The sequence below is a fragment of the Chiloscyllium punctatum genome, chromosome 5 (assembly GCF_047496795.1).
Source record: "Chiloscyllium punctatum isolate Juve2018m chromosome 5, sChiPun1.3, whole genome shotgun sequence".
Lineage (NCBI taxonomy): Eukaryota > Metazoa > Chordata > Chondrichthyes > Orectolobiformes > Hemiscylliidae > Chiloscyllium > Chiloscyllium punctatum.
In genome coordinates, this window is record NC_092743.1 from 112,090,604 (window position 1) to 112,116,240 (window position 25,637).

Below are 25,637 nucleotides of genomic sequence, written 5' to 3' on the forward strand. Positions count from 1 at the left end.
CTTGGCTAAATCACAGTGAAACACTTCTGCATCCTCCTCTCAGTTCACTCTCCCACCCAGCTTTGACTCCAGACCAACAGCAATGTGGTTGACTCTTAACTGCCCTCAGTAATCAGGGGTGAGCAATAAGTAGTGGCCTGACAGCTGCATCCTATGAATATATGAATAAAAAATGCTTTAGTACATTTTAGGAAATAAATTTATCCCAAGTGTTACAATCATGAGAAATAGCTTAAACCGGAAAAAAGTAACTATTTAATGCAGCAAAACATGGTAGAAATTTTGGCTTCAGCTACCAGAGGGGGAAATTACCACTTTTTTTAAAAAAAACAATATTCAATGGAATGACACCATGTACATTTCCAAACATTGATGATATGTAAGATATATTTGAAACTGCAGCAACGTTAAATAACTTCCTTAAACGCATCAACAGGCTAAATCCTTCTTTCAAATTCACATTTAAAATTGAGCTGTTCTAACTGATTCCTTTATTCAAAGTGCTATATCCTTTGGAATTTCTATGGTACCACACATCTCTGGTCTTATTGAGCAACCTTGCAAAGAACCATGCAAGCTGGCCAAAAAAATCACTCCAAACAATTCCTACATGATAATGGCTACCCTCGTCAGATCATTGTTGACTATGTATCATGCAAGGTCATGAACAGGTTTGAGTGCTTTAACTTTGGCCCTGGAAAGCATCTGGTCTATCTGAAATTGCCTTGAAAGCATGTTGTGTCTTGAAACATTTGAGTAATTGGCAAAATGAGCCATTTCACATTTCTACTATGCAGCACCACGATGACTGGCAATGCACATAAACAAGAAATTAATAGATTAGATTAGATTCTCTACAGTGTGGAAACAGGCCCTTTGGCCCAACAAGTCCACACCGCCCCTCCGAAGAGAAACCCACCCAAACCCATTCCCCTACCCTATATTTACACCTGACTAACGCACCTAACACTGGGCAATTTAGCATGGTCAATTCACCTGACCTGCACATCTTTGGATTGAGGGGGGAAACCCACGCAGACACAGGGAGAATGTGCAAACTCCACACAGACAGGCAGGAATTGAACCCAGGACCCTGGTGATGTGAGGCAGCAGTGCTAACCACTGAGCCACTGTGCCACCCTGTTGTATCACATGTGCCCAGTTTTATTTGGTTGCATAACATGGAGTAAATTAACTTGACTGAAGACTGGCATCAGGGATACTGGAGATCAGAGAGGCATCATCTACTTGGTACTACTGGCTGGGGAATATCAGCCAATTCTTTTCAAGTATGTCCAAAATGTTCATGGTACTGCAGTCACATGTAAATCCAGACTGGATAAACATCGACAGTGACTACAGGAGCTGCAGTAGGCTTTTCAGCCCTTTTTAAACTCACTCCATCATCAATATGATCATAGCTGATCATCAAACTCAGTAGCCTGTTACCAGTAACAGGACAGTAACACTCCTTCATGAACGAATGTTAGGCATCCTTCATGCCTCCCCCAATTATCCCCAGTCCACATTGTTGTTCTCCATGGAGAGTGAACAAGAGTCCATTGAAAAATCAATACATCTCAAAAACCATCAAAACAATATCTTCATGATACCCAGCGCCACCCCCCTCCCGTAAGATAAATATCTGAAGAATAGAGACCACTGTGATATCAATGCAGCAATGTAGTGATGCACATGACTCAAAAGAAGGTTATAACAAAAAGAGAATGACTTCAATATTTTATATTCTTCTGAACAGTTCACCCTCTCTCTACTCCCCTCAGCAGTTTTGCTATTCCTAATAAGCCCCTCACTGCACTGTTCCCATTTTTCACATCAATGTTATCTGAAGCCAGTAACAGGTCTACTTAAGAGAAGCATTCATTTTAGGTTTGGTAAGAGAAACGTGACCTCCAAATCAGATGGTATAGGTCTCTTGGCAGATGTTTAACTCAAGCCCTCTTCCCCCATCAAATGTATCAGACTGGGCTATCCTTCATAGCAACTGTTGCTGGGGCAAACAAAGAAAACACTTTCCCATCATTTTCCTCCATTGTTCCCTTTCACTGGCCTATGATGAAATTGTACCTTACTGATTTGCAGTTTTTATTCAGCACAAAGGTAAAACGAACAAAAGGAAAACTACTTTTAGCAGGAAAACAAGGAAGATGGAGCCAACTCAATTCTAAGTTCACCTTGAATTGTATCAAGAACATGTGCTTGGAGGCTGTTCATTCATGTTGGATTAGTTCCTTAGGACAAGAGGATTGTCCTATGAGAAGTGGAGCAGATTAGACTTGTTTTCCCCAGTTCAGAAGAATGAATGGTAGCTTCATGAAGAAAAAAAGACAAGGGACTTGAGAGAGTTGGGATAAAGCAATCAAAGGGTATTGGGTTGGGGAAAGGGTAGAGTTGGATAACCATTCACAATCATAATGAATGGTTGAAACATTGAATTGACCAGATGATCTGAATGGCCTACTCCTTTTTTTTTGCTCCCTTAGAGAGGAAAGAAGTTTTTGTATTTTCTTGTCCGTTGAGCTGTGGATGATCAATCATCGCATCTATTCAAGATCAAGATCAACAGGTTTTGATACTAAAGGAATCAAGAGATAGATTAGGCTTTAAAGGGTGACGTATAAAATACTTATTGAATGGTAGAAGATGCTTGAAAAGCTAGAATGGCCATTCGTTATTCACTACACATAAATTGCGTGATACTTCTCATTGTGACATAACTAAGAGGTGGTGGTGTGGAGTGACATTTTGTTGCACTGTGGAGCTTTTCCAAGTGTCAAGGTAGCTCCACAACAGACAATACGCAATTAAAATATGGTTGTCTCCTAAATCACTCAACCACCTGTGGGACAGTGCAACAAGGATTTTACTAATACAGTCACCCTTCAAAATGAAGACCTGTATTTATTGAGCACCTTTTACAAATCCAGGATATGCAAAATAAAAAGCATTTCACAGCCTATGACTTACTTCTGAAGCACGGATGTAATAAAGGTAAACATAGAAATAGAGGTGCGCCCAGGAAGATTTCACAAGCAATCATGAGATAATGGAGGGTTGCTATTTGACAGGATACTCCTCTAGCTGTCTTCTAATGGTGCAATTAAATTTTTTACATCCCCAAAGACAGACGAGACTTTTAAAATTTAATGTGAAAGAAGGTACCATCAACAATGCAGTACTCCCTCAGTATTCCACTGAAATCGATAGCCTAGATATTTTATTCAGGAATAAAGTAAACCTCAACTTTCTGGTATGGAGACAATAGTGCTGCTAACAGAACTCTGGATATTGTATTCACTCAGAGGAGAGTCCCAAGAGCGAAAACCATCCCAACTCTCAGATGTCCACGAATCAAGGTTCTGCAAATCAAACTCAGGAAATTTCAGCCCAGAAATAGAGAAGAAACCCCACAATGGAGAAGCAGTGGACACTACATCCAGTCAATAATCCAAGGCTTTTCAGAGCTACAGCACTGAGCAAAGAGAAGAAAACTGACTTCTTCAGCCTCGGGAGATGACACAGCTCTCATGGTACAGTGGCAAAAGTTCAAATCCTATTGCAGCAGCAGGGAGAATTTAAATTCAGGTAATCAATAAATCTGCAGAAAAAAAGCTCATCTCAGCAACAGCAACCACAAACTTATCAAAATTGCCTGGTTCACAAACAAGGTCTCAAAAAAATAATCAACCATCTTCTTCATGACCAATCTAATAAAACGTGTAGCTTTAGCCAGGAGTCTCAACCCTTTATCTCAATAGGCGCTATTTATCAGTAATGAAAAATATCACAAGGTACAAAAACTTATGGGAAATGTGTAAATTGGAAAAGTTAAATATTTATTCCGGTTGAATTACAAAACGTTATGTTTAAGATGAAGGAAAACTGGTTTCCTGTCACCGAATGGCTCAGTGCCGGGTGCTAGCTCCTTAGCCAATGCCCAGGCAAAGCCTCCAGAAACGGTTACCTGACTCTTTCTCCAGTTTCTGCTACCGGTGGTGGTTCCACCCTTCCTCTTCCTGGCCGGGCTCCTCGTGGGTTACAGCCCCTGTGGGTGTGGGTGTTGTCAGCAAGTAGTTCTGGCAAAACGGCTTGCTAGTGTGGGGCAGGAAATCAACCTCACAACTGGTGTCTGTGATGGTTTTGTTTTCCAAACCTCAATGTGAGCTCGTCAGCAGATAACGAACTATCCTTGACTCATAAATAATGTGTTGATGTGAAGGTGCTGGTGTTGAATGGGGATGGACAAAGTTAAAAATCACACAACACCAGGCTATATTCCAACAGGTCCACCCAGAAGCACCAGCCCCCAGAGTGCCACTCCCCTGTCAGGTAACTAGTGGGGCAGGATCGCAAGACACAAAACCCACAGCAAAAGATAACTGTCGTGCAATTAAAGCAAAATATTGAGCAAACCTAGATGTGATCAATATTTTGAGACACAGTGATCTTTAGCTACAAATTCTGCGTCCCATGATCCTGCCCCACCATGATGAAAGAGCAGCGCTCTGAAAGATAGCGCCCCCAAATAAACCTGCTGGAACACAACCTGGTGTTGTGTGATTCCAACTTCAATCAATGTGTTGGCAGTCTGTTTTAACCCATTGCTGATCAGTGTAGAACCAAAACAAGTCCAGAGAAAATAATAAATCATTCTTTATTTTAACGTCGCAGGCTGCTTACAGTAATATTGAGAGAATAAGTCTTTGATTCCTGGAAAATCTGCAGCATTCCTGGAGGTGGTGGCAAACATGCTCCTTTAGTGAAGGGAATGTACCTCGTTCTGAGCTGGTTGTAATTCTAGATCCAAGGCAACATGGCTAGCCTTTACATGTCTGCAAAGGCCCAGCAAGATTCTCATGTGTATCTGAGGGAGCAGTTTATTACCACCTTCGCCAGGGCAATTATGCAGGGGTAAGAAATGCTGGTGTTAGCAGTTGTTGCCAAGTCAAGATGATGTTCAGCCTATTACACAAATGAATAATGTGCTGTACGAATTTCGGTGTCAAAAGAATGCCAGATTTGTAGACTGATGTGGATCACATCAAACTGTACATTCTTTCAGTTGCTTGCAAAAAGCAAAACACTGACTGTACTCAACTGGCTTCTACTTGCAAAACACAACATATAGAATAGGGCAGCACAGTGGCTCAGTGGTTAGCACTGCTGCCTCACAACACCAGGGTCCTAGGTTCGATTCCAGCCTCGGGTGACTGTCTGTGTGGAGTTTGCACATTCTCCCGGTGTCTGCATGGGTTTCCTCACACAGTCCAAAGATGTGCAGGTCAGGTGAATTGGCCATGTTAAATTGCCCATAGTTTTAGGTACATTAGTCAGAGGGAAATGGGTCTGGGTGGGTTACTCTTCGGAGGATCGGTGTGGACTGGTTGGAACGAAGAGCCTGTTTCCTCATTGTAGGGAATCTAATGTAATATTATTCAACAATTAAATGTAGGGGAATTCTTCAGAGGGTCGGTGTGGACTTGCTGGCTTGTTTCCACACTGTAAGTAATCTAATCTTAACTAATTTAAGTTTATTGCTCGGATGTGGCTCACATATGCTTGGTAGAAGCTACACTTATTTCTATGCCTAACCCACTTCAGACAAAAGAAAAGATGTACAGGCAGTGCATCTTCTTAATCAGGCAAAGGCTTGCGGAACACTGCTCCCTCAAATATAATGATACTGTACCTTAGTTTCCTTTCCCATCATGTATTCAAAGAGCACCTTCTTAAGATATTCTAATTCTGTAGGCTCTGATATCACAGAACCATCAACAGCATAATTTCCATCTGTTCAGGAACACAGAAAAATGTTAGCAAGAGGGAAAATCAGATTAAGTCTTAATAAGACCAATATCTCAACAGAAAAAATTGTTTTTTTTTTCAAATTGATATACTAATAGAACAAAACAATTAAATCAATTGGACATGTCAATAAAGATAGCCATTATTATTAATTGATAGTGGTTGTGTATCATCACGCTCAACTAGATAAGTTACACCCCATGCAATTTAAACCAAAGATTATGTCCTTCTAACTCACTTAATTTTAAGCCTCACTCATAAGTATTTAACAAAACATGGCATCGAGGAAACTTAAAATGCATGCAGGCCCAACAAAGTCACAGCACCAGTGGACCCTATCCTAACAACTCCTCTGGTAATTAACTGTTAAAGAATTATCTCTAAATTTGCTTTCAAATTGTGAATAAACAGCAAATTTTATTCAAGTCATATGTTAAGAACCTCTGATAGCACTGCACATTACTGAAGATTTCGTCATTCTGACAAGCCAGTTGGCTAAATCACATAACAGACCAAATCAGTATACATGGAACCTATAAGCAGTTGTGTAGCTGCACAGCTCCAAAGCAACATTACTCAGGAATTGACTGACTTTGGAACTTTGTGCCTCAGAAAGCAGTGGAGATGGGGTCACTTTATATTTTGAGGCAGAGGTAGATCAATTGTTATTACACAAAGGAAACAAAGGTCATCATGGGTGAAAGTGAACATGAAATTCAGAACAACAACACTTATGTCATGATCTTATTGAATGGCAGAGAATGGCAGATGAACAGAATGACCTACTTTTGCTTATAATTCATAACTTTAGATCTATATACTTTACTACCCTCATCAACCCTTTCCACAACTCCAAAACAGATACCAATCAAGTTGGTCAAACATGATGCGCCTTTATCAAATCAATACTGAGTTTTATTTATTAGTTCACACTTCTTTATACACTTAATGGTAAGGTCCTAGGGAGTGTTGCTGAACAAAGAGACCTTGGAGTGCAGGTTCATAGCTCCTTGAAAATTGAGTTGCAGGTAGATAGGGTAGTGAAGGCGGCATTTGGTATTGAGTACAGGAGTTGGGAGTTCACACTGCAGCTGTACAGGACATTGGTTAGGCCACTGTTGGAATATTGCTTGCAATCCTGGTCTCCTTCGTATCAGAAAGATGTTGTGAAACTTGAAAGGGTCTAGAAAAGATTTACAAAGATGTTGCCAGGGTTGGAGGATTTGAGCTATAGGGAGAGGCTGAACAGGTTGGGGCTGTTTTCCCTGGAGCGTCAGAGGCTGAGGGGTGACCTTATAGACGTTTACAAAATCATGAGGAGCATGGATAGGACAAATAGACAAAATGTTTTCCCTGTTTTCCCAGGAGTCCAGAACTAGAGGGCATAGGCTAAGAGTGAGAGAGGAAAGATATAAAAGAGACCCAAGGGGCAACTTTTTCTCACACAGGGTGGTACGTGTATGGAATGAGCTGCCAGAGGAAGTGGTGGAGGCTGGTACAATTGCAACATTTAAAAGACATTCTGATGTGTATATGAATAGGAAGGGTTTGGAGGGATATGGGCCAGGTGCTGGCACGTGGAACTAGATTGGGTTGGGATACCTTGTCGGCATGGACAGGTTGGACCGAAGGGTCTATTTCCCTGCTGTACATCTCTATGACTCTATCCTGGATTTTATCCTGGATTACTTTCCCCAAATGCTTCTCCATTACCAACATTACACTGAATAGTTTTTAGTTGTTGCGTTTCTATATCTCACCTTTTAGACAGGAGTAAAACATTTGCAATCATTCAGTTTTCTGAGCGCATTCCCACATGTAAAGGCAATGATTGTGGTGACAGCCTTCAGAAATTGCAGCCTAATATCCTTCAGCAAAATCAGACGTATCCTATCTAAGTCTGGCTGAAGTTTTTTAACAAGTGTCTTCTCTTTAATCAGAACTGCTGCTGTCTCCTCTTTTATTGTTACATTGACAGCAACCTCTTCACGAGTGAAAACACGTGAAGTACTCATTTAGTATCTCAGCCACATTCTCTGCTTCCACGTGATCTCAGATCGAATTCCACCTTTCCTCTCAATTGTCTTTGATATATTTTTAATATTCAGAACAGACATTTAGGTTACCTTCTGCATTCGCTAATGATACAGTCTTCCAGTTTCTCTTTCATTCTTATTTCCTTTTAGATCTCCTGTGTCCTTTTCTATATTTAGCTTGGATTTCTACTGCATTAATAACTTCATATTCATCATAAGTCCCCTTTCTGTTTTATTTTAAATTTGGTCTTTAATCATTTAGGGAGGTCTAAGTTTAGATGACCTTCTTTTCACTTCTCATAAGTTTCTTTATTCTGTATCTGAATTATTTCTTCCTTTAAGGCCTCCGATTGCTCAATTATAATTCTGTCCATCATTTTTTGGTTCCATTTCTCCCAAGTGCAGTGTTTTCCAAGTCACCAAAATCAAATCTCCCCTAGTTAACAGTTTGAATGCTGATTTGTTTCTAAGCTTTCTCCGTAAAGATTCTAAACTTGTTTTCCAAATACTTCTCACACAAAATATGGGTCTATGTGCTCCAATTCATTCCTATAAATAGATCCAGTATAGCTCCTTTCTTCATATGATTCTTCATGTAGTGACCAACGAGGTTTCTCTGCAAACATTTCATAAATTCCTCCCAAAAGTCAAGAAATTAGCATCTCCCCAACCTGGCTGTATTAAAACAAAATTGGATTCTTAATTTCTCACCTCTATATGGTGTTCCAAATGATGACATACAAGAATTTTTTTCATGAACCTTAAGCTGATCTTGAAGTGAATGAATCTGGGGAGAAAAGAACAGAAGAACAATTTGGTGAGTAAGAGTTTTAGGTGCAGAAACTAACCAAAGATTTTACCATAGACAATTAAAATCTGTTTTGTTACCTGCTCTCTAAGTTCCTGTTCATGGAGTATAGCATCATTAACAAGAGTAGTTTTCTCTGCTAGCTGTGCCTATTAAATAAAAATAATTCAGCATTGAAAAAATTTCCAAAGTGCAAAGAATTGCAATTCAAGAACTGGGATGTATTTAGACAGGATATCTAAAATAGTCAGCAGATTTTGACAATCTGATTTACAATATACAAATACAAAGACCAAAATAAAACTGGCACAAAGCAGACCTAACGCAGAATGTCCATTATTTGAATTAACTCTTGTCCTGGAATCAGAGTATATTTGCCTGCGTCTTCAATATAGTACAAACCAGGGCCTTTCCAAATCAATGTTAAATGTGAGGCAAACATATTCTCAGTTTCATAAATTTGAAGGATTTAAGAATCGAGCTTATGCTAAGTAGCAACAAAATTAGAAGTAGTTCAGTAACTCAAGTGGTCAAACACTTGACTCAACTCTCAAGACAGTAAATGTTTCTCATTTGAATTAGTAGAATTGTGTTTGAAAAGTCATAATTATTATGACGTTTCAGCTCAAGCATTCTTAGACACTGCACAATTAGTAATAACTACTTGCTTTGCTGTAGAACTTGCTGGCTCTGTGTGAACAGTGGCTGGCTTGGACAGGATCTTGTTCTATCTAGTTAACTTGGAGAAAAGCCTGCTAAGAACCAGCTGAGTTGGAGATCAGCTTGTAACTAACGAGAAGCCCAGATGAACTTTCCCATTTTTGAACTGAAAACCCTCTATATCAGTTCAGTATCAAATCTATTTGTTCACTTCAAAGAGTGCTTTCAAAGAATATCTTAAGATTGTATTTCCTATGCAAACTCAGTCTGCAGGACTTTAGAAACAACTATGCATAATTCGTGACTTGACCACATATTCTGAACAGCGCAGCAAGAGATTCTGAAGTGTTACACTTTTACCTTCAAGGATAACCCTTTGGCCGTAACATTTTTTGTTGAGAGAACTAAACTGCAGAGATAACTATTTTTTCCCCTCTTTTCCTTTACTCCTGTGTTTGCTAATGCGCATTGGGAATACTTACAGGGAGAAATATTTAGACTTCAATATTCAGAGAATTCCCACAATGTGGAAGCAGGTCATTCAGCCCATTAAGTCCATACCAAGCCTCCGAAGAGCATCCGTCCCTGATCCATCCCCCTAACATATCCCTGTAATCTGCACTTCCCATGGTTAACACACCTGGCCCGCACATCCATGGATACTATAGGCAATTTAGCATGGCCAATCCACATAAGCTGCACATCTTTGGACTGTGAGAGGAAATCAGAGCATCCGGAGGAAACCTCTGCAGATGACTGACTATGTTAACCAATCATTGCCCCTTAATTGAATAAATTTTATTTTGATGAAACATAATTGCGCTTATTAAGAAACCCTGGCTGATGAGATTCTCTTGTTTAAAACCTGATATAGAGAAGGTATTTAATTAGTCACCTTGGTTACTAGAAAAGTATTATTACTTTATATTGCGACCCATGAAGCAATGGGACTCCAGCAACAATGCACTTCCAGCCTTGGTCATAACAATAGGAATAACTGAATAAGTGCAAACAAGCAACATAATTTCAAGCATTAACATCAAAACACAATGCACACCAATGACAGGGTGACAAAAAAAACATCCATTTTATAACCACCTTAACCAAAACTAATTATTAACTACAAGTAGGTCTGAATGACCAAACTAAAAGGTTTTAGGGGGGGGGGGAAAAATCTATAGAACAGCTAACCATACAACATAAAATAATACTTGGGAATACTTCACATATTTCTTTATTGCTCCGGATACTATTTAAAACTAGCTTTGTTTGGATAATAGCATCTGAATATTAGTCAGGAGTTGGCGCCAAAATGTTCGCATGTTGTCTCACCTGCAGTTCTGTCACTGTTAATGGACATTCCTGAAATAAAAGCAATCAAAAAGAGAGGCATAAAAACACTAATAATATGGCTTCATGGCATAGCTATGCTTGAAATCTTCATTAATATGGTCTCTGGTGATTGTATAACATCAGTGGAAATCTTTCTGGCTTTTTCCACTGCAAAATCTCAAGAGTTCAACTCTACAGATAATGGAAAAGATCATCTGATTGGATATATTCAAGACGACAAAACAATGTGGGGAAATCATCAGCTATTTTAAATGCAATTTGACCAGCAGCCTTTATTATAAGTGCCCAATCTAATTCTTCATGAACAAACCTACCCAATGTTAACTACAGCATGAGAAATTTGCAATGGACAGGTGGAAATGTGATGGCAATATGCAAATGAGGGTTGAATCTATAAATTTCAGCAGCTGCTTGAATGTGACATTGATGAACCAGGTATCCTAGATTTCAACAGCAGGCACGTTAAGGTAGGGAGGAGCAGCTGTTTCCAGCAGTTAAGCGTTATTTTTAAACAGCACTGTACATGGACCAGAAGGAGCAGCTATGCCTGTGCTCAACTCTGATCCTGCAAGTAAGCCTTCTTGCTGTGGTCAGCCATTCCCTCCCCACACCATCCTCTTTAATCGCTCTTAATTCTTCTTCCCTCAATTGTGCCAACGACAACTCTCAAACCTAATACCATACTCATGTATTAGTCGTCCCAAAAAAAAAGCCATCTGCACCACTACTCCCAGTCTGCCCTGAAGAGCAGTACTCTCACTGGGTCTCTTTAACGGTTAATCTACTCTGATCATAACACCTCCTCCTCAACCTTTCAATCTTTTCTGGTTGCCGAGAGCGTCCCAATAGTTCTTAACTTTCTCAAGATTTCAACTGATCAACATTTCAAGGTGGCTCACAACCAGGTGGAATAAGTAGTAAAAAAAATTGGTATCCTTTATTAAAGGAGCAGTAGAATCGACACTTTGGACATAAGTCCTTTCCTGATGAAGGGCTTATGCCCGAAATTTTGATTCTCCTGCTCCTCGGACGCTGCCTGATCTGCTGTGCTTTTCCAGCATCACATTCTCAACTCTGATCTGCAGTCCTCACTTTCTCCTAATAACCTCTATTAAGCTTGAAATGACTTCAGCAATCCCCAGGATTTTCAGATACATCACCACTCTCCTGCTCCACAAACAAAATTCTCCTTCACAAAGCCCCATCCCACCCAATTGCACTTCATTCTCTCGCAATACTAGAGTCCTAATATGTTGACAAATAATCAAAATAGAAGTAGAAGTAGGCAATTTTGGCCTCTTGATCTTGCTTTGTCATTTCAAATATCATTGCTGGTCTGATTATGAGCCCAACCTTATCTTCCTGTTCATAAAACTTTGACCCTTGTCTATCACAAATCTGTCTAACTCTGCTTTAAAATGTTCAACAATCCTACCTCCATTGCTCTCTCTCAGAATTCTACAAATTAAAGGAGAAACAAAGATTCACCTCATTTCTGTCTTAAGTTGGACATCTCTTGATTTTAAACAGTGTCATCTAACTCTCATGTATTCTTTACAAAAGAAGAACATCCTCTTACAACCCATCCTGTCAAAATCTCTTAAGATTCGAAGTTTCAGTCAGCTCAACTCTCAAATTTCACAACTCCAATACAAGTCAACCTTTTCTTATAAGATTAGATTCCCTACAGTGTTGAAACAGGTCATTTGGCCCAACAAATCCACACTGACCCTCCAAGGAATAACCCACACAGACCCATTCTCCTACATTTACCCCTGACTACTGCACCTAACACGATGGGCAAATTAGTGGTGGGTCAATTCACCTGACGTGCACATCTTTGGATTGTGGTAGGAAACCGGAGCACCCGGAGGAAATCCACGCAGACATGGAGAGAATCCACACAGACAGTCGCCCAAGGCAGGAATCGAACCCGGGTGCCTGGCGCTGTGAAGCAGCAGTGCTAACCACTGAGCTACCCTGCCACCCTTAATCCATTCAACCCAGGAACCTAACCTAGTGAACCTTTCTGAACCATTTACAGCTCTTTTGTTTTCAAATAAGGAGACCAAAATTGCAACATTATTCAAGATGTGATCTGATGAATGTCCTGTACAGCTGCAAAACCTCCCTACTACATAAATGCAAAGTACTACTGAGTCAATATTTTGACTCCAATATGATTCTTCTTTGCTACAAAGAAAGTATGGACTGAAAACATGAACTTGGACTTTCTCTCTACAGATGCCGCCAGACCTGCTGAGTTTCTCCAGAACTTGGAATTTATTCCCTTCTTTTTTCTATTTGCCAAGCAAAAAATGACAATATTCCATTTGCCCTCCTGAATCACTTGCTGCATCTGCCCACCAACATTTTGTGACTCAAACATCAGATCCCTTCGTTTAAGACGTCTGACACTTAACTAAAGCTATGATTTTGGTTGATGCCAAGAGAAATAAGAGGTAGCCAAGGAAAGATGGGAAGACATAGGGTCATAGATAGATAGAGTCATAGAGATGTACAGCATGGAAACAGACCCTTCGGTCCAACCCGTCCATGCCGACCAGATATCCCAACCCAATCTAGTCCCACTTGCCAGCGCCCGGCCCATATCCCTCCCAACCCTTCCTATTGATATACACATCCAAATGCCTCTTAAATGTTGCAATTGTACCAGCCTCCACCACATCGTCTAGCAGCTCATTCCATACACGTACCACCCTTTGAGTGAAAAGGTTGCCCCTTAAGTCTCTTTTATATCTTTCCCCTCTCACTCTTAACCTATGCCCTCTAGTTCTGGACTCCCTGAGCCCAGGGAAAACACTTTGTCTATTTATCCTATCCATGCTCCTCATGATTTTGTAAACCTCTATAAGGTCTCCCTCAGCCTCCAACGCTCCAGGGAAAACACCCACAGCCTGTTCAGCCTCTACCTGTAGCTCAGATCCTCCAACCCTGGCAACATCCTTGTAAATCTTTTCTGAACCCTTTCAAATTTCACAACATCTTTCCGATAGGAAGGAGACCAGAAATGCACGCAATATTCCAACAGTGGCCTACCCAATGTCCTGTACAGCCGTAACATGACCTCCCAACTCCTGTACTCAACACTGACCAATAAAGGAAAGCATCCCAAACGCCTTCTTCACTATCCTAGTTACCTGCGACTCCACTTTCAAGAAGCTATGAACCTGCACTCCAAGGTCTCTTTGTTCAGAAACACTCCCTAGGACATTACCATTAAGTGCATAAGTCCTGCAAAGATTTGCTTTCCCAAAATGCAGCACCTCGCATTTATCTGAATTAAACTCCATCTGCCACTTCTCAGCCCATTGGCCCATCTGGTCCAGATCCTGATGTAATCTGAGGTAACTCTCTTCGCTGTCCACCACACCTCCAATTTTGGTGTCATCTGCAAACTTACCAACTGTACCTCTTATGCTCGCATCCAAATCATTTATGTAAATGACAAAAAGTAGAGGGCGCAGCACCGATCCTTCTGGCACTCCACTGGTCACAGGCCTCCATTCTGAAAAACAACCCTCCACCACCACCCTCTGTCTTCAACCTTTGAGCCAGTTCTGTATCCAAATGGCTAGTTCTCCTTGTATTCCATGAGATCTAACCTTGCTAATCAGTCTCCCATGGGGAACCTTGTTGAACCCCATATAGATCACATCTACTGCTCTGACCTCATCAATCGTCTTTGTTACTTCTTCAAATAACTCAATCAAGTTTGTGAGACATGATTTCCCACGCACAAAGCCATGTTGACTATACCAAATCAGTCCTTGCCTTTCCAAATACATGTACATCCTCTCCCTCAGGATTCCCTCCAAAAACTTGCCCACCACTGAGGTCAGGCTCACTGGTCTATAGTTCCCTGGCTTGTCTTTACCGCCCTTCTTAAACAGTGGCACCACATTTGCCAACCTCCAGTCTTCCGGCACCTCACCTGTGATTAACGATGATACAAATATCTCAGCAAGAGGCCCAGCAATCACTTCTCTAGCTTCCCACAGAGTTCTCGGGTACACCTGATCAGGTCCTGGGGATTTATCCACCTTTAACCGTTTCAAGACATCCTCGAGGAATGACAGTGGAGGACTGGAAAGATAAGCTATGACAAGTGATACGCTGGCCACAATTAGGTAGATTAAGATGGAACCAAGCAAGTGCAGGACCATCCAGGGAACAGTGGGAAGGCATTAGAGGAGGATTGTAGAGACAAGCATGTCAAAATAAGGACAGCAGCATTAGTCACAAAGGCTCTGATTGTGATTTTGATAATGGAGGACTGGGTAAATAGCACTTTTCTACATCGTAAAAGCTTTCAAATTGGGATGTTTAACTTCAGTAAGCCAAGAGCATTCCTGCACATGAGATCTCTGATCTTCCTTCTGTATTGTTGGTCCTCTAGTGCATATTTCTGTCTTGATACATGAAGTGAAAAAAAATTTATGTATCTTATTATTTAGGAGAGGGATTAAAAGTTTGTCACTACTTACAGGAATTTAGTCACTGAGTCTGAAAACAATGAGTCCAGAAACATTAAGCTATGTAGACAACTCAAATGTTGAAGATGGGCAAAGAAATTTGTGGTTCATTATTACTTACTTTAAATGCGGAATATTAAAAAGGTAATTTGTTATGTATTCTGTGATTTTATGAAATTTAAAAATCTTTAAAATTTAGAATGAATTCTACCAGAATGAAGTGTAACACTAGAAAAATCGTAAAAAAAAAATCTTCAATTGGGTTTTCACACATCTGAGTTTCTAATTTACCTAAGTTGATATACATTTAGAGATAAAATAACCTTAGCAAAGCAGACAGACATGATAAAGAACGTATGGTAGAAAGTGTATTTGAAATACATGAGTAAACAGTATGATTCTATTATGTAGATTTTGTTAAGAGTAATATTCTCATGAAAGTCATAACAAATGAATGCAGTCAGCAGCACAGGACTTTCCCAATTACACTTTATAAAAGTAGATCCTACAGGTGAATTGTAATTAATTTGTTGGACTACACTTTTTTTGCATTATTGAAATGTTGCTTGCAAAGGTAAATACAACATATCAATTATATGACCGTGGATTTAATAATACTTATGCCTTTTGGATCCAAAGCACATCAATAAAAATGTTTTACTATGAATCCTATTTCCCTGAATCCAGCTAATGTGTCAACATCATTTTTTTGAAAATCAGGTAAAATATGCCTTAACTACTTTGCCTATCGTTTTAAAGACTAATTTAATTTTCAAAGAGAGTTTCACTAAGTATCCTTCATCTGAATTCGATACAGCCCTAGGAATAGTATCTCAAATCAGATGTTTTCGAAGCAAGTGTTGCATACAATTCAAGTACTAGTAAATTACAGAAAAAAGTGGACATTTTGAGAATTACTGGACAGTGCAATGGCATGCTGATTAATTAACTACTTTGTGCATGTGTCTGGAACAACTCTTTACCACACCCAACCCAGCTCAGAACTTCACTGCATATCTTTCATTTTGATTTTTTCTTCAGTGCTCAAGCGACCTAAAGTGAACACAGATATTAAATTGGGGCCTGACCAAAGCATTCTCCAGCTTCAGTATGGCTAACTTAATCATCAATCTTTGATGCATTCTAAGACAGGTATTGTGAAATGTTTTGGGATCTAATAGCCCTTAAAAACTCAGTCCACAGTTGCCAGTTTTGGGAGATTCAAAGGTTTTGTTCACATTTCTAGCTAACACTTGGATATAATGTCAACATGTAAACTTAATTTTGTTTTACTCTAGAAGGGTAATGAAATAATCACTTCTGAAAACTTCTCCAATTCTATTTTATAGTGTTAATTCTTCAGTTCTACTAGTGGATAAATAGAACTGTGTACTGTAAAAGCTGATTTGAAGATTTAGTATTTTTTTTTCAACATTTATCTTCATTCACAGGTTGTGGATGTTACTGACAGAACCAGCATTTACTGCCATCTCTAACTGCCTTAGAGAACAAGATTATCAGTCTACCTCAAACAATGCTCTGGGTCTGTAGTCACATATAGGCCAGAAAATAAAAGGACAGCAGTTTCAGTGAACAAGGTAGTGTTTTATGACAATTCAGTATCTCTTACGGTCACATCACTATCTTTCCAATTTCAGATTTATTTAATTAATTAAATTTAAATTCCGAGCTGTTGTTATAGGATTTGAAAACATGAGCTGAAATTTTCAAGTGTGACCTTGTGTGCAGCAGGACAAAGTCATTCTAACTGAAGTCTGACAATGACCCTTTCTTTCTCCTTCTCGGGTTCTGCTCTGTATTCACTGTAGTTTTGAATGCTTCTTTTATGACATCAAAATTAGCTCCATGTATGAGCAAATGAATTACATTAACAATAAATGCTTTCAAAATGAAATGAGATGGGTGCTTGAAGCTATTTGACTGGCAGTGTTAAAAGGATATGACAGGTGAATGGTAAGGGACTGGACTACTCTGCAGACAGGCAGTGTGGATGTGATGGGTCAAATTACTTCCTCTTATGATGCAGTTTTTACTATTCAAAGTAGAGATCAGCAGAATCAGGAGGACTTAAGTAATGTGCAACGTATGGCTCAATGCATTTCTGAACACGCAAAGTTTAAAGAAATCCAAAATATTCTCAGAAAACATCTTTTTGGATGTATACAGAAAGTCAGCAGGCTTTTTAAAAAATCTATTGTGGATGATTTTTTTCAAATAATGTTTTTCATATCTAAATAAACTTTCAGCTGGATGTATTGTCATTTTTATGCTTAGCTTCTGTCAATTTGCCATTTTAGTTTATGTTATTTACCTTACCCAAGTTGCGTAACTCAGCAGGTATGCTGAGGTAACTCTCAATTGCAGAGTTTTCAAATATTTTACATCACAACTCTAGTTGATGAATTTGTCCTATTTATTTATGGCACTTATTAATGATTGGAGCTTTTACCTGTTCAATATTCTGATTTTCATCATTATGCTGTAACATCAGATGCTGGGCTCTTAACTCCTCGAGTTCTGCCTGCAGTTCAGTCACTTTAACAGTCATTTCTTCTTCTCGAGACTTAAAAATATCAAAATTATTAAGTTACAATCACAGTTACTCGGGCGCATTTCATCAACTCTCGGGAATGGAAGTGAAGACAGACAAAAAGAAGATCAACATTAAGAACACAGGCACATGTTGTGTTATTCTCCCAAGTTCCTTTACAGCAAAACTGACATGGCACATTTTGGCCTATTGTCCAAGAAGAGATATTTCATACATGGACAAGTTTGTTAAATTTCATACAGGGACAAGTCTGGGCTATGCCAATATTTCAGTAATAACTAATGACATATGAATAATTCTTGCAAAAGTTTCTTGGAGCTTTCCTCTGCCTTTACTTTAATGTAAATAATGGCTGGGCAGTTCTGTTTATCAATATCTGGTACTGTCATATGAATGTAGAAGGTTAATATAAATACAATACTGTTCTCAAATCCTATTACTGATTTTAATGATTTTCATTGGATAATAAAGACAGTGAAAGTCTTTTTCCTAAGATGATGATGTCAGCTTGTATGAAGGGGCATAACTACAAATTGAGGGGTGATAGATTTAAGACAGATGTCAGAGGCAGGTTCTTTATGCAGACTTTGTAAGGGCGTGGAATGCCCTACCTGCCAATGTAGTCAACTCAGCCACATTAGGGAGATTTAAACAATCCTTGGATAAGCACATGGATGATGATTGGATAGTGTAGGGGGACGAGCTGAGAAGAGTTCACAGGTCAGTGCAACATCGAGGGCCGAAGGGCTTGTTCTGCGCTGTATTGTTCTATGTTCTAATCAAATATCAATGAATATTGGATATTTTAAAACATCAAGATAACAGTGATCCAATTAATTTACAGTCTTCCTTTGGCACGAGGAACAGGCATGGTAAAACATCAAAATGTATAAGGAATTGGCTGCAAGAAAGAAAGTAAAAGAAACTAGACAAGGATTATAGACAGAGGTGGATTGTGACTGAATCAAAAACCCAAGCATTCAGTTATGCCCTATTGCTTCATTAATAAATTCACATCAGAACCACAGTACGTTGGTCAAATTTACAAATGGGTCAAGGCACAACAATAAAGTCTGATGAATCATTTAAGCAATCAGGAAGACCTAAAAAAAATTGAACATGAAGAAAATAATGGCAGATGAAATTCTGTGCAGAAAAGTATGAGAAATAGACAGAGGATACATAATGAACATAAAACAATCAAGAGGCTGAGAGATAGGAAACACTAACCACTCGTCAAAGCAGCAACCAACAATGTAAAAGACTATTGAACTGTATTGTCAAATTCAACAGAGTGCAGGTCTGAGGCCAATATGCTTACTCCATCACCATGAACATAGGATTTAAAATTAAGAGTAGAACTATTCAACCATTCGAACATTCTTCAATCGAGTTAAATCTTAAATATTTCTAATCACTGTACAAAAACTCTGCAAGTGATGAAAAAAAGTGTCACCATGTTGCTACTTATTGCTAGAGGATAGAATTATGAGCTAAATTAAGAAGAAACTTGAACTTTTCAGCCCTAGAAGGAATTGAAAGAGAGAATTATGAAGGCATATGCACATAAAACCAGGAAAAAAAAGGTTAAATCTGAGCACGACTTCAAATTTAATTCTGGTTCTACAATAATGAAGCACGTAAAAGCTGGGGAATGACCAGTTTGGGATTGATATAAAGAAGTTACCTTTCATGTAAAGGGTGATCAGTACTTTGTACGATCCTCTGCTAGTACAGTGGCAAGCAAAAACTTCAGAGTCACTCAAGAGGCAGTTAGGTATCAAGAGTTGGATTGCAAGTGTCTATGATCTAATGGCTTCCTTTGTCAGTGCTTGTTTATTTTTAAATTATTTGTTATTATTCATGGAATGTGGGTCAGCATTTACTACCTGACCATAACTACCCAAAGAGCAGTTAAGAATTTATGCATCTGGATGCACATGTAGGGCAGACCAGGTAGATGGGCCAAGTTTCCTTCTTTAAAAGGGCATTAATAACCTACATTTTACAATAATCAAGAATGGCTACACTTCATTGGGCCAGCTCTTTATATTATTTTTTATTGCATTCGGCCAAAATGAGATTTGAACCCACAGCTTCAGAACTTTGATCTTGGCTTCTGGACTGCTTGTCCAGTGACATGATCACATTTCCATACTGTGGTCACAGTTAGGCTAAAGTTGACTGTGTATAAAAAAAACAAAGAATTGCAGATGCTAAAATCAGAAATTAGTGGAAGAACTCAGCAGGTCTGGCAGCATCTGTGGAGAAAAAGCACAGTTAATATTTTGGGTCCAATAACTTCTTCAGAATGCCAGCATTCTGAAGAGGGGTCACTGGTTTTAAAATATTAACTCGACTTCCTTTCCACAGATGCTACAAAACCTGAAGTGTTACCAATAAATTGTGTTTTTGGCTTTGTGTGTTTGCATATGTGTGGGTGTACATATGTGTGCACATGCATGCATTTAAGTACAAAGTTGACTGTACTTTTCTAACGACTTTTACCATTTGTATTTGCACATAGCAAGTTTCTAAGTGCATTTAATTCATTTCTCAACTTGATATGCAATCCTAAATACAAACGTTAAATAATTGAGCACAAATTTATGACTTTAGAATTCCTGATTTATTAACATTGGGATCAGTTAGTTAACTTTGCCTGGTAAATGCCATTTCTCAGCAATCAAGAAATGTAAGTGTTAAGACATGACCATTAAATACCTGCAAAATCTCTTCGTATTTTTTTGCTGTCCTTTGTATATAATCATCCTTTTCAGCTATCTTGCGATAGAGCTGGTTTACATCCTCCTTATGGGTCTCCAGAAGCTCTGCCTCCACTTCCTGGGCTTTGCCTGGCAAAGTAAGGAAATGTACCTGATTTTGCTATGCTATATGGCAGGTTCAAAAAGGAAATGATTACATGATTTCAAACCAATCCAATGACCAAACATGACATGAAAATACACTAGCCGATATTCCACTGATATATAAAAAAGTCAAAGGGGTATGAAGGGGTCAAAGCTATGATCCATTCAAAGTTACCAATATTAAAAAGGTGAAATACATAGATATGAATGCTGCCGTATGAAGAATAGCTGTTGGTTGAGGTAATAAAGGCCTGAGATGTCCAGGATAACTAAGCCACTAGTCAAATTCACAGTTTAGTTGTGCAGATACAAAAGTCAATTAAGAACAGTATAAATTAAGAAAACAAATGCTGTTTAAGAAAATATACCCATGAACAAATTTGCTTAAGAAATTATTTATTTGAAAGCAGACAAAATATCCAGGAATTCCTACACCATTTATTTGTGATATCCTTTACAAAACTCGAGAAGCACAACATAATCTCCTTGTGAAGCCCTGCTGGCTCAGAGGTGGGCGGCGCGGTGGCTAGCACTGCTGCCTCACAGCGCCAGAGACCCGGGTTCAATTCCCGCCTCAGGCGACTGACTGTGTGGAGTTTGCACGTTCTCCCCGTGTCTGCGTGGGTTTCCTCCGGGTGCTCCGGTTTCCTCCCACAGTCCAAAGATGTGCAGGTCAGGTGAATTGGCCACGTTAAATTGCCCGTAGTGTTACGTAAGGGGTAGATGTAGGGGTATGGGTGGGTTGTGCTTCGGCGGGGCGGTGTGGACTTGTTGGGCCGAAGGGCCTGTTTCCACACTGTAAGTCATCTAATCTAATCTACAAGAGTTCCTGGAACTTCACTGAAGCCAGACTTCATAACTCAACCACTGAGAAGCTGAGATTGCTAAAGCTTAGCATCTAAGGCTTGCCAGGGTATCAGGAAGATTTGAAGTTGAATAGGATCAGAAAGAATCTTTTACCCAAGGAGACAGCAATTGAATGGGAATCTGGGCAGCAATGGTTAACAGTGTGAAGCCAGGAAAAGCGTTCTTGCTTTGCCTGGCCTCACAAGATGAATTCTGTGACGACTTTCTTGGTCTATTCTGCTTCATCACTGCTGCAATGGAAGAAGCATGCATTCAGTACTCTCATGCAACCACAAAACTATTTCTGTTAATACTGTTCTTATAAAAACTTTGGCTAAGAAAGCAGTGAGCAGGATCGGAGCAACAGCAAGGTAGAAATTGTAGCATTGTGATTTCAGCACCATTGCTGTCCCAAATCCACTGAACATTTCAAGTTAAAATCAGCATCTCATTCTTTTAAACTTTACTGGCTCAACTTAAGGTTTCTTCATCCCTGTTGTAAGTTTAGTTTCTATACTTCTAACTGAAGTGGACAAGTGCATAGTTGCCCACAATTACTCCACCTGCCAAAATTCTGCCCACTCACTTAAGCTTTCCATATTTCTTTATAGACTCTAATTTCTCTTGACAATTTATTTTTCTACCTACATTGACAATAACAATGTTTTTTTCAAGTATACGTTTGGCCTCCACATCAAATTCATTGATTTTGATTGTAAATAACTGAGATCCCAGCACTAATCCCTGTGGCACAGCAGTAGGTACAGCTTGCCAACCTGAAATTATCCATTTATCCCAACTTAATGCTCCCTACTAATCCCCTATCTAAACTATAAATGCTACCTCCGACACCATGAGGTCTTATTTTGCGTAGCATCCTTTGATGTGGCATCTTATCAAATCCAAGTACACCCCATTTACGGATTCTGCTTTACTTACATTTATTAGAATGCTTTGATGGAATAAGAAGCAATGAGGCAAGCACAATTTCCCTTTCAAAAACTACATTGAATCTGCCTCAGTTTGATCCAATTATGACTTAGGAATTTTCCGCTATAATACATTATTAAGGAGTTAACAGCAAATCTCTTTAACAGTTGCAGCCTATAGTTTGCTGTTTTCTGCCTCCTCATTTTCTTGACAGAAGGTTTTAAGTTTTTTTTAAATTTTCCAATCTGTTAGGCTCTATTCAAATTTGAAGAAAGTTTGGAAGACAATAACTAATGCCTGTAATAGCTCTTAATTACTTAGGTAATTAACCCTGGAGAGTCAAATTGTTTTTCCAGTGCCTTTTTGTCCTGTGGTGGTGACTGCTTAGCCACTTCTCTGTAAACACAATGGGCCTTTGCCTCAATTCGTTTAACCTATCAATCCACACTCCTACAATGTTAGTTGAACAAACATATTCGCCCATCATCTGATTTCTGTGAAACTGCTGAATTAGTATCTCATCAATGCCAGTTTTTTTTCCCTTACTCAACTGATCAAAACTTGACTGTATCTCTACAGCAGGTCAGGCATAGAGGAAACCATGTAAAGCCGCCAGCATATTGTCCTTGCTAACATTTAGGAGATCAAGTTAGACACAAATACATCCTGAGATCCTTTAAACAAGGCTTTTTTTTGTTGTTAAACTCTGGATTTGTGGATAATTTACCTAGTTTTTAGATTAGATTACTTACAGTGTGGAAACAGGCCCTTCGGCCCAACAAGTCCACACCGACCCTCCGGACAGCAACCCACCCAGACCCATTCCTCTACATTTACCACTTTACCTAACACTACGGGCAATTTAGCATGGTCAATTCACCTAACCTGCACATTTTTGGACTGTGGGAGGAAATTGGAGCACCTAGAGGAAACCCACGCAGACATGGGGAGAATGTGCAAACTCCACACAGACAGTTGCCTGAGGCGGGAATTGAACCTGGGTCTCCGGCACTATGTGCTAAACACTGTGCCACCGTGCCACCCATTATATTCGCCAGATTCAAAACATTGTCCTTGTTTGTACTCGGCTGCTTAAGGCTTTTTGATTGATCTTAATATGCAGTAGTCTTTGCAAATAGTTTTATTGATAAATGGTCTTGTGGATCCAAAGGTACATAGAATAAATTAAAAGTAAAAGTACTTCTCATATCTAGACGCTAAGTTTCTGGCTGTCACATAAGCAAAAACAAAAATGTACAGCAAACATGGCTTTAACTGGCACCTTATGAACCAGCACTTTCAATAAACCGGCAAAAATTATATACCTTAAATAAGTAAGAAGGCTCCCTGCCAGTAGATTTTATTTAAGGCAAAGTTGCATTATTATTTAATGCTGCAAACAAAGTACTCCAGTAATGTGTATACATACTGCATTATGTTTTTATTACTTAGTGTGTGTTTTTACATTGATTGTGGACTTCTTAATCAATCTGTAGACTCCTGGTCCCATAGATGCCAGTTAATAAAAAGTTTACTATATTTAGATCCTGTGTGTTCGATTTTGATTCCAAAATCAAGATTTTGATCAAGAATTTGATTCCAAGATCATTCTTGATCAATGCAGCTAATTAATTTCTGTTGCTTTAATTCTACAGGAAAAATAATTTCTGAAATGACCAGTATAAAGTCCAATTTCAACTTCGATTAGATTCTCTAAAGTGTGGAAACAGGCCCTTTGGCCCAACAAGTCCACACCGACCCTCCGAAGAGTAACCCACCCAGACCCATCTCCCTCTGACTAATGCACCTAACACTATGGGCAATTTAGCATGGACAACTGGGATTTTACATGTTATTTCCAGGTGATGAATTATCTATAACCATCCATGTTATTCAGATTAAACTTTTTTTTTTAAATGCTGAGAATGATTTCCCTAATTTATATAAATGGAATACAAATATAATTTTACAATGCTACATTTCAATTTTATTTGCAGCTTGTCAGATATCTCAGTAGCAGATATTAGACACCGAATTTTAAGGAAATGAGCATGTAAAAGAAAAATATATTTGCATTGATGGCCTTTCCATCAGCAATCACTGTGCAGACAAAGTACTTCAAAATGTTGCAGTGTCAGAAACATGGCAGCCAATTTATGCACCATAAGCTCCCAATTCTTGTCATGTTTGAAGGCTAAATATTAGCATGGAAACTGGAATATTACTCTTACTTCCCTACACTTCTTTGAATACTGAGCCATGGGAATTTTTACATTCACCCACGTTAGAAATAGCCTCAGTTCAACATCTCATCAGTGCAGTATTCTCTCAGCAATATACTAGACTGTCAGTGTGGATTTTTGTGCTGTCTTGAGCAAACAACCTTCTGACTCAGAAGTGAGTGCACTTTTAAATCAGTCACAGCTAACAAAATATTTTCTTTGAAGCTATTTTCCATTTCCATTTTAAAAAATAATGTAATGTTTGGCCTTCACTCTAAATTTTACATATTAAATATAAAAGGGGCATTTACCTTTAACATGTAGTAAAATGAACCAGAAAACAATACTCAGTTTTGTCCTCAAAGGCTTCAGTTGGTTTGAGACAAACATACCTTTATTTTCCTGCTCCTTGGATGCTGCCTGACCTGCTGCACTTTTCCAGCAACACATTTTCAGCTCTGATCTCCAGCATCTGCAGTCCTCACTTTCTCCTCATACCTTTATTTTTGCCTATTTATCATTTGCATTTCAGCTCCATCTTCTTTACTTTTAAAAGCAATAAAACTCCCAATGATAATATAACTCCTGTTGCATAAGGAGCATTGAGAGGTTAAATAACTATTACAGACCATTTTATTGCTTCTTGAATCTGTAATCATTACTAAAGGATTCAATTACAAGTGGAAAGAGACAAGGACAAGAGCGGCATAACAAATGTCTACTTAAAAATTATACAATATCCCGTTGGTTTGTAACTACCTTCAAAATTATTCTTGTTCTTATACTTACTAATAGCTTGTTTGACAGATATATTCAACTCTTCTTCTTTCTGAGCTAGCTGCGTATTGAATTCTCGCATTAACTGTTTGAGAGTTGAGTTATGTTTCAGCTGCAGATCCTCCAGTTCCAACCTGTGAACCAAAAAATTAGCACAGTAATATTTTGAGTTTTTATTGGAATGACTTTGTGGCCTCATATTAGGATAAAGAACATATTAGGATAAAGAACAATGGCGAGT

The 25,637-nt window shown here is 38.9% G+C and overlaps 1 protein-coding gene across 6 annotated transcripts in view; it reads right to left on the reverse strand.

Annotated features, from left to right (window-relative positions):
- golga4 (golgin A4) overlaps positions 1 to 25,637 on the reverse strand; it is a 183,124-nt gene that overhangs the window by 18,767 nt on the left and 138,720 nt on the right. For all 6 annotated transcript variants that reach the window (XM_072571048.1, XM_072571049.1, XM_072571047.1 and 3 more), the window contains 7 exons: positions 25,409 to 25,530; positions 20,476 to 20,606; positions 17,650 to 17,763; positions 10,663 to 10,692; positions 8,751 to 8,819; positions 8,574 to 8,649; positions 5,711 to 5,811 (listed from right to left, as the gene is read on the reverse strand). In XM_072571048.1, the coding sequence (XP_072427149.1) occupies positions 5,711 to 5,811; positions 8,574 to 8,649; positions 8,751 to 8,819; positions 10,663 to 10,692; positions 17,650 to 17,763; positions 20,476 to 20,606; positions 25,409 to 25,530 (643 nt within the window). The remainder of the gene's footprint in view (positions 1 to 5,710; positions 5,812 to 8,573; positions 8,650 to 8,750; positions 8,820 to 10,662; positions 10,693 to 17,649; positions 17,764 to 20,475; positions 20,607 to 25,408; positions 25,531 to 25,637) is intronic.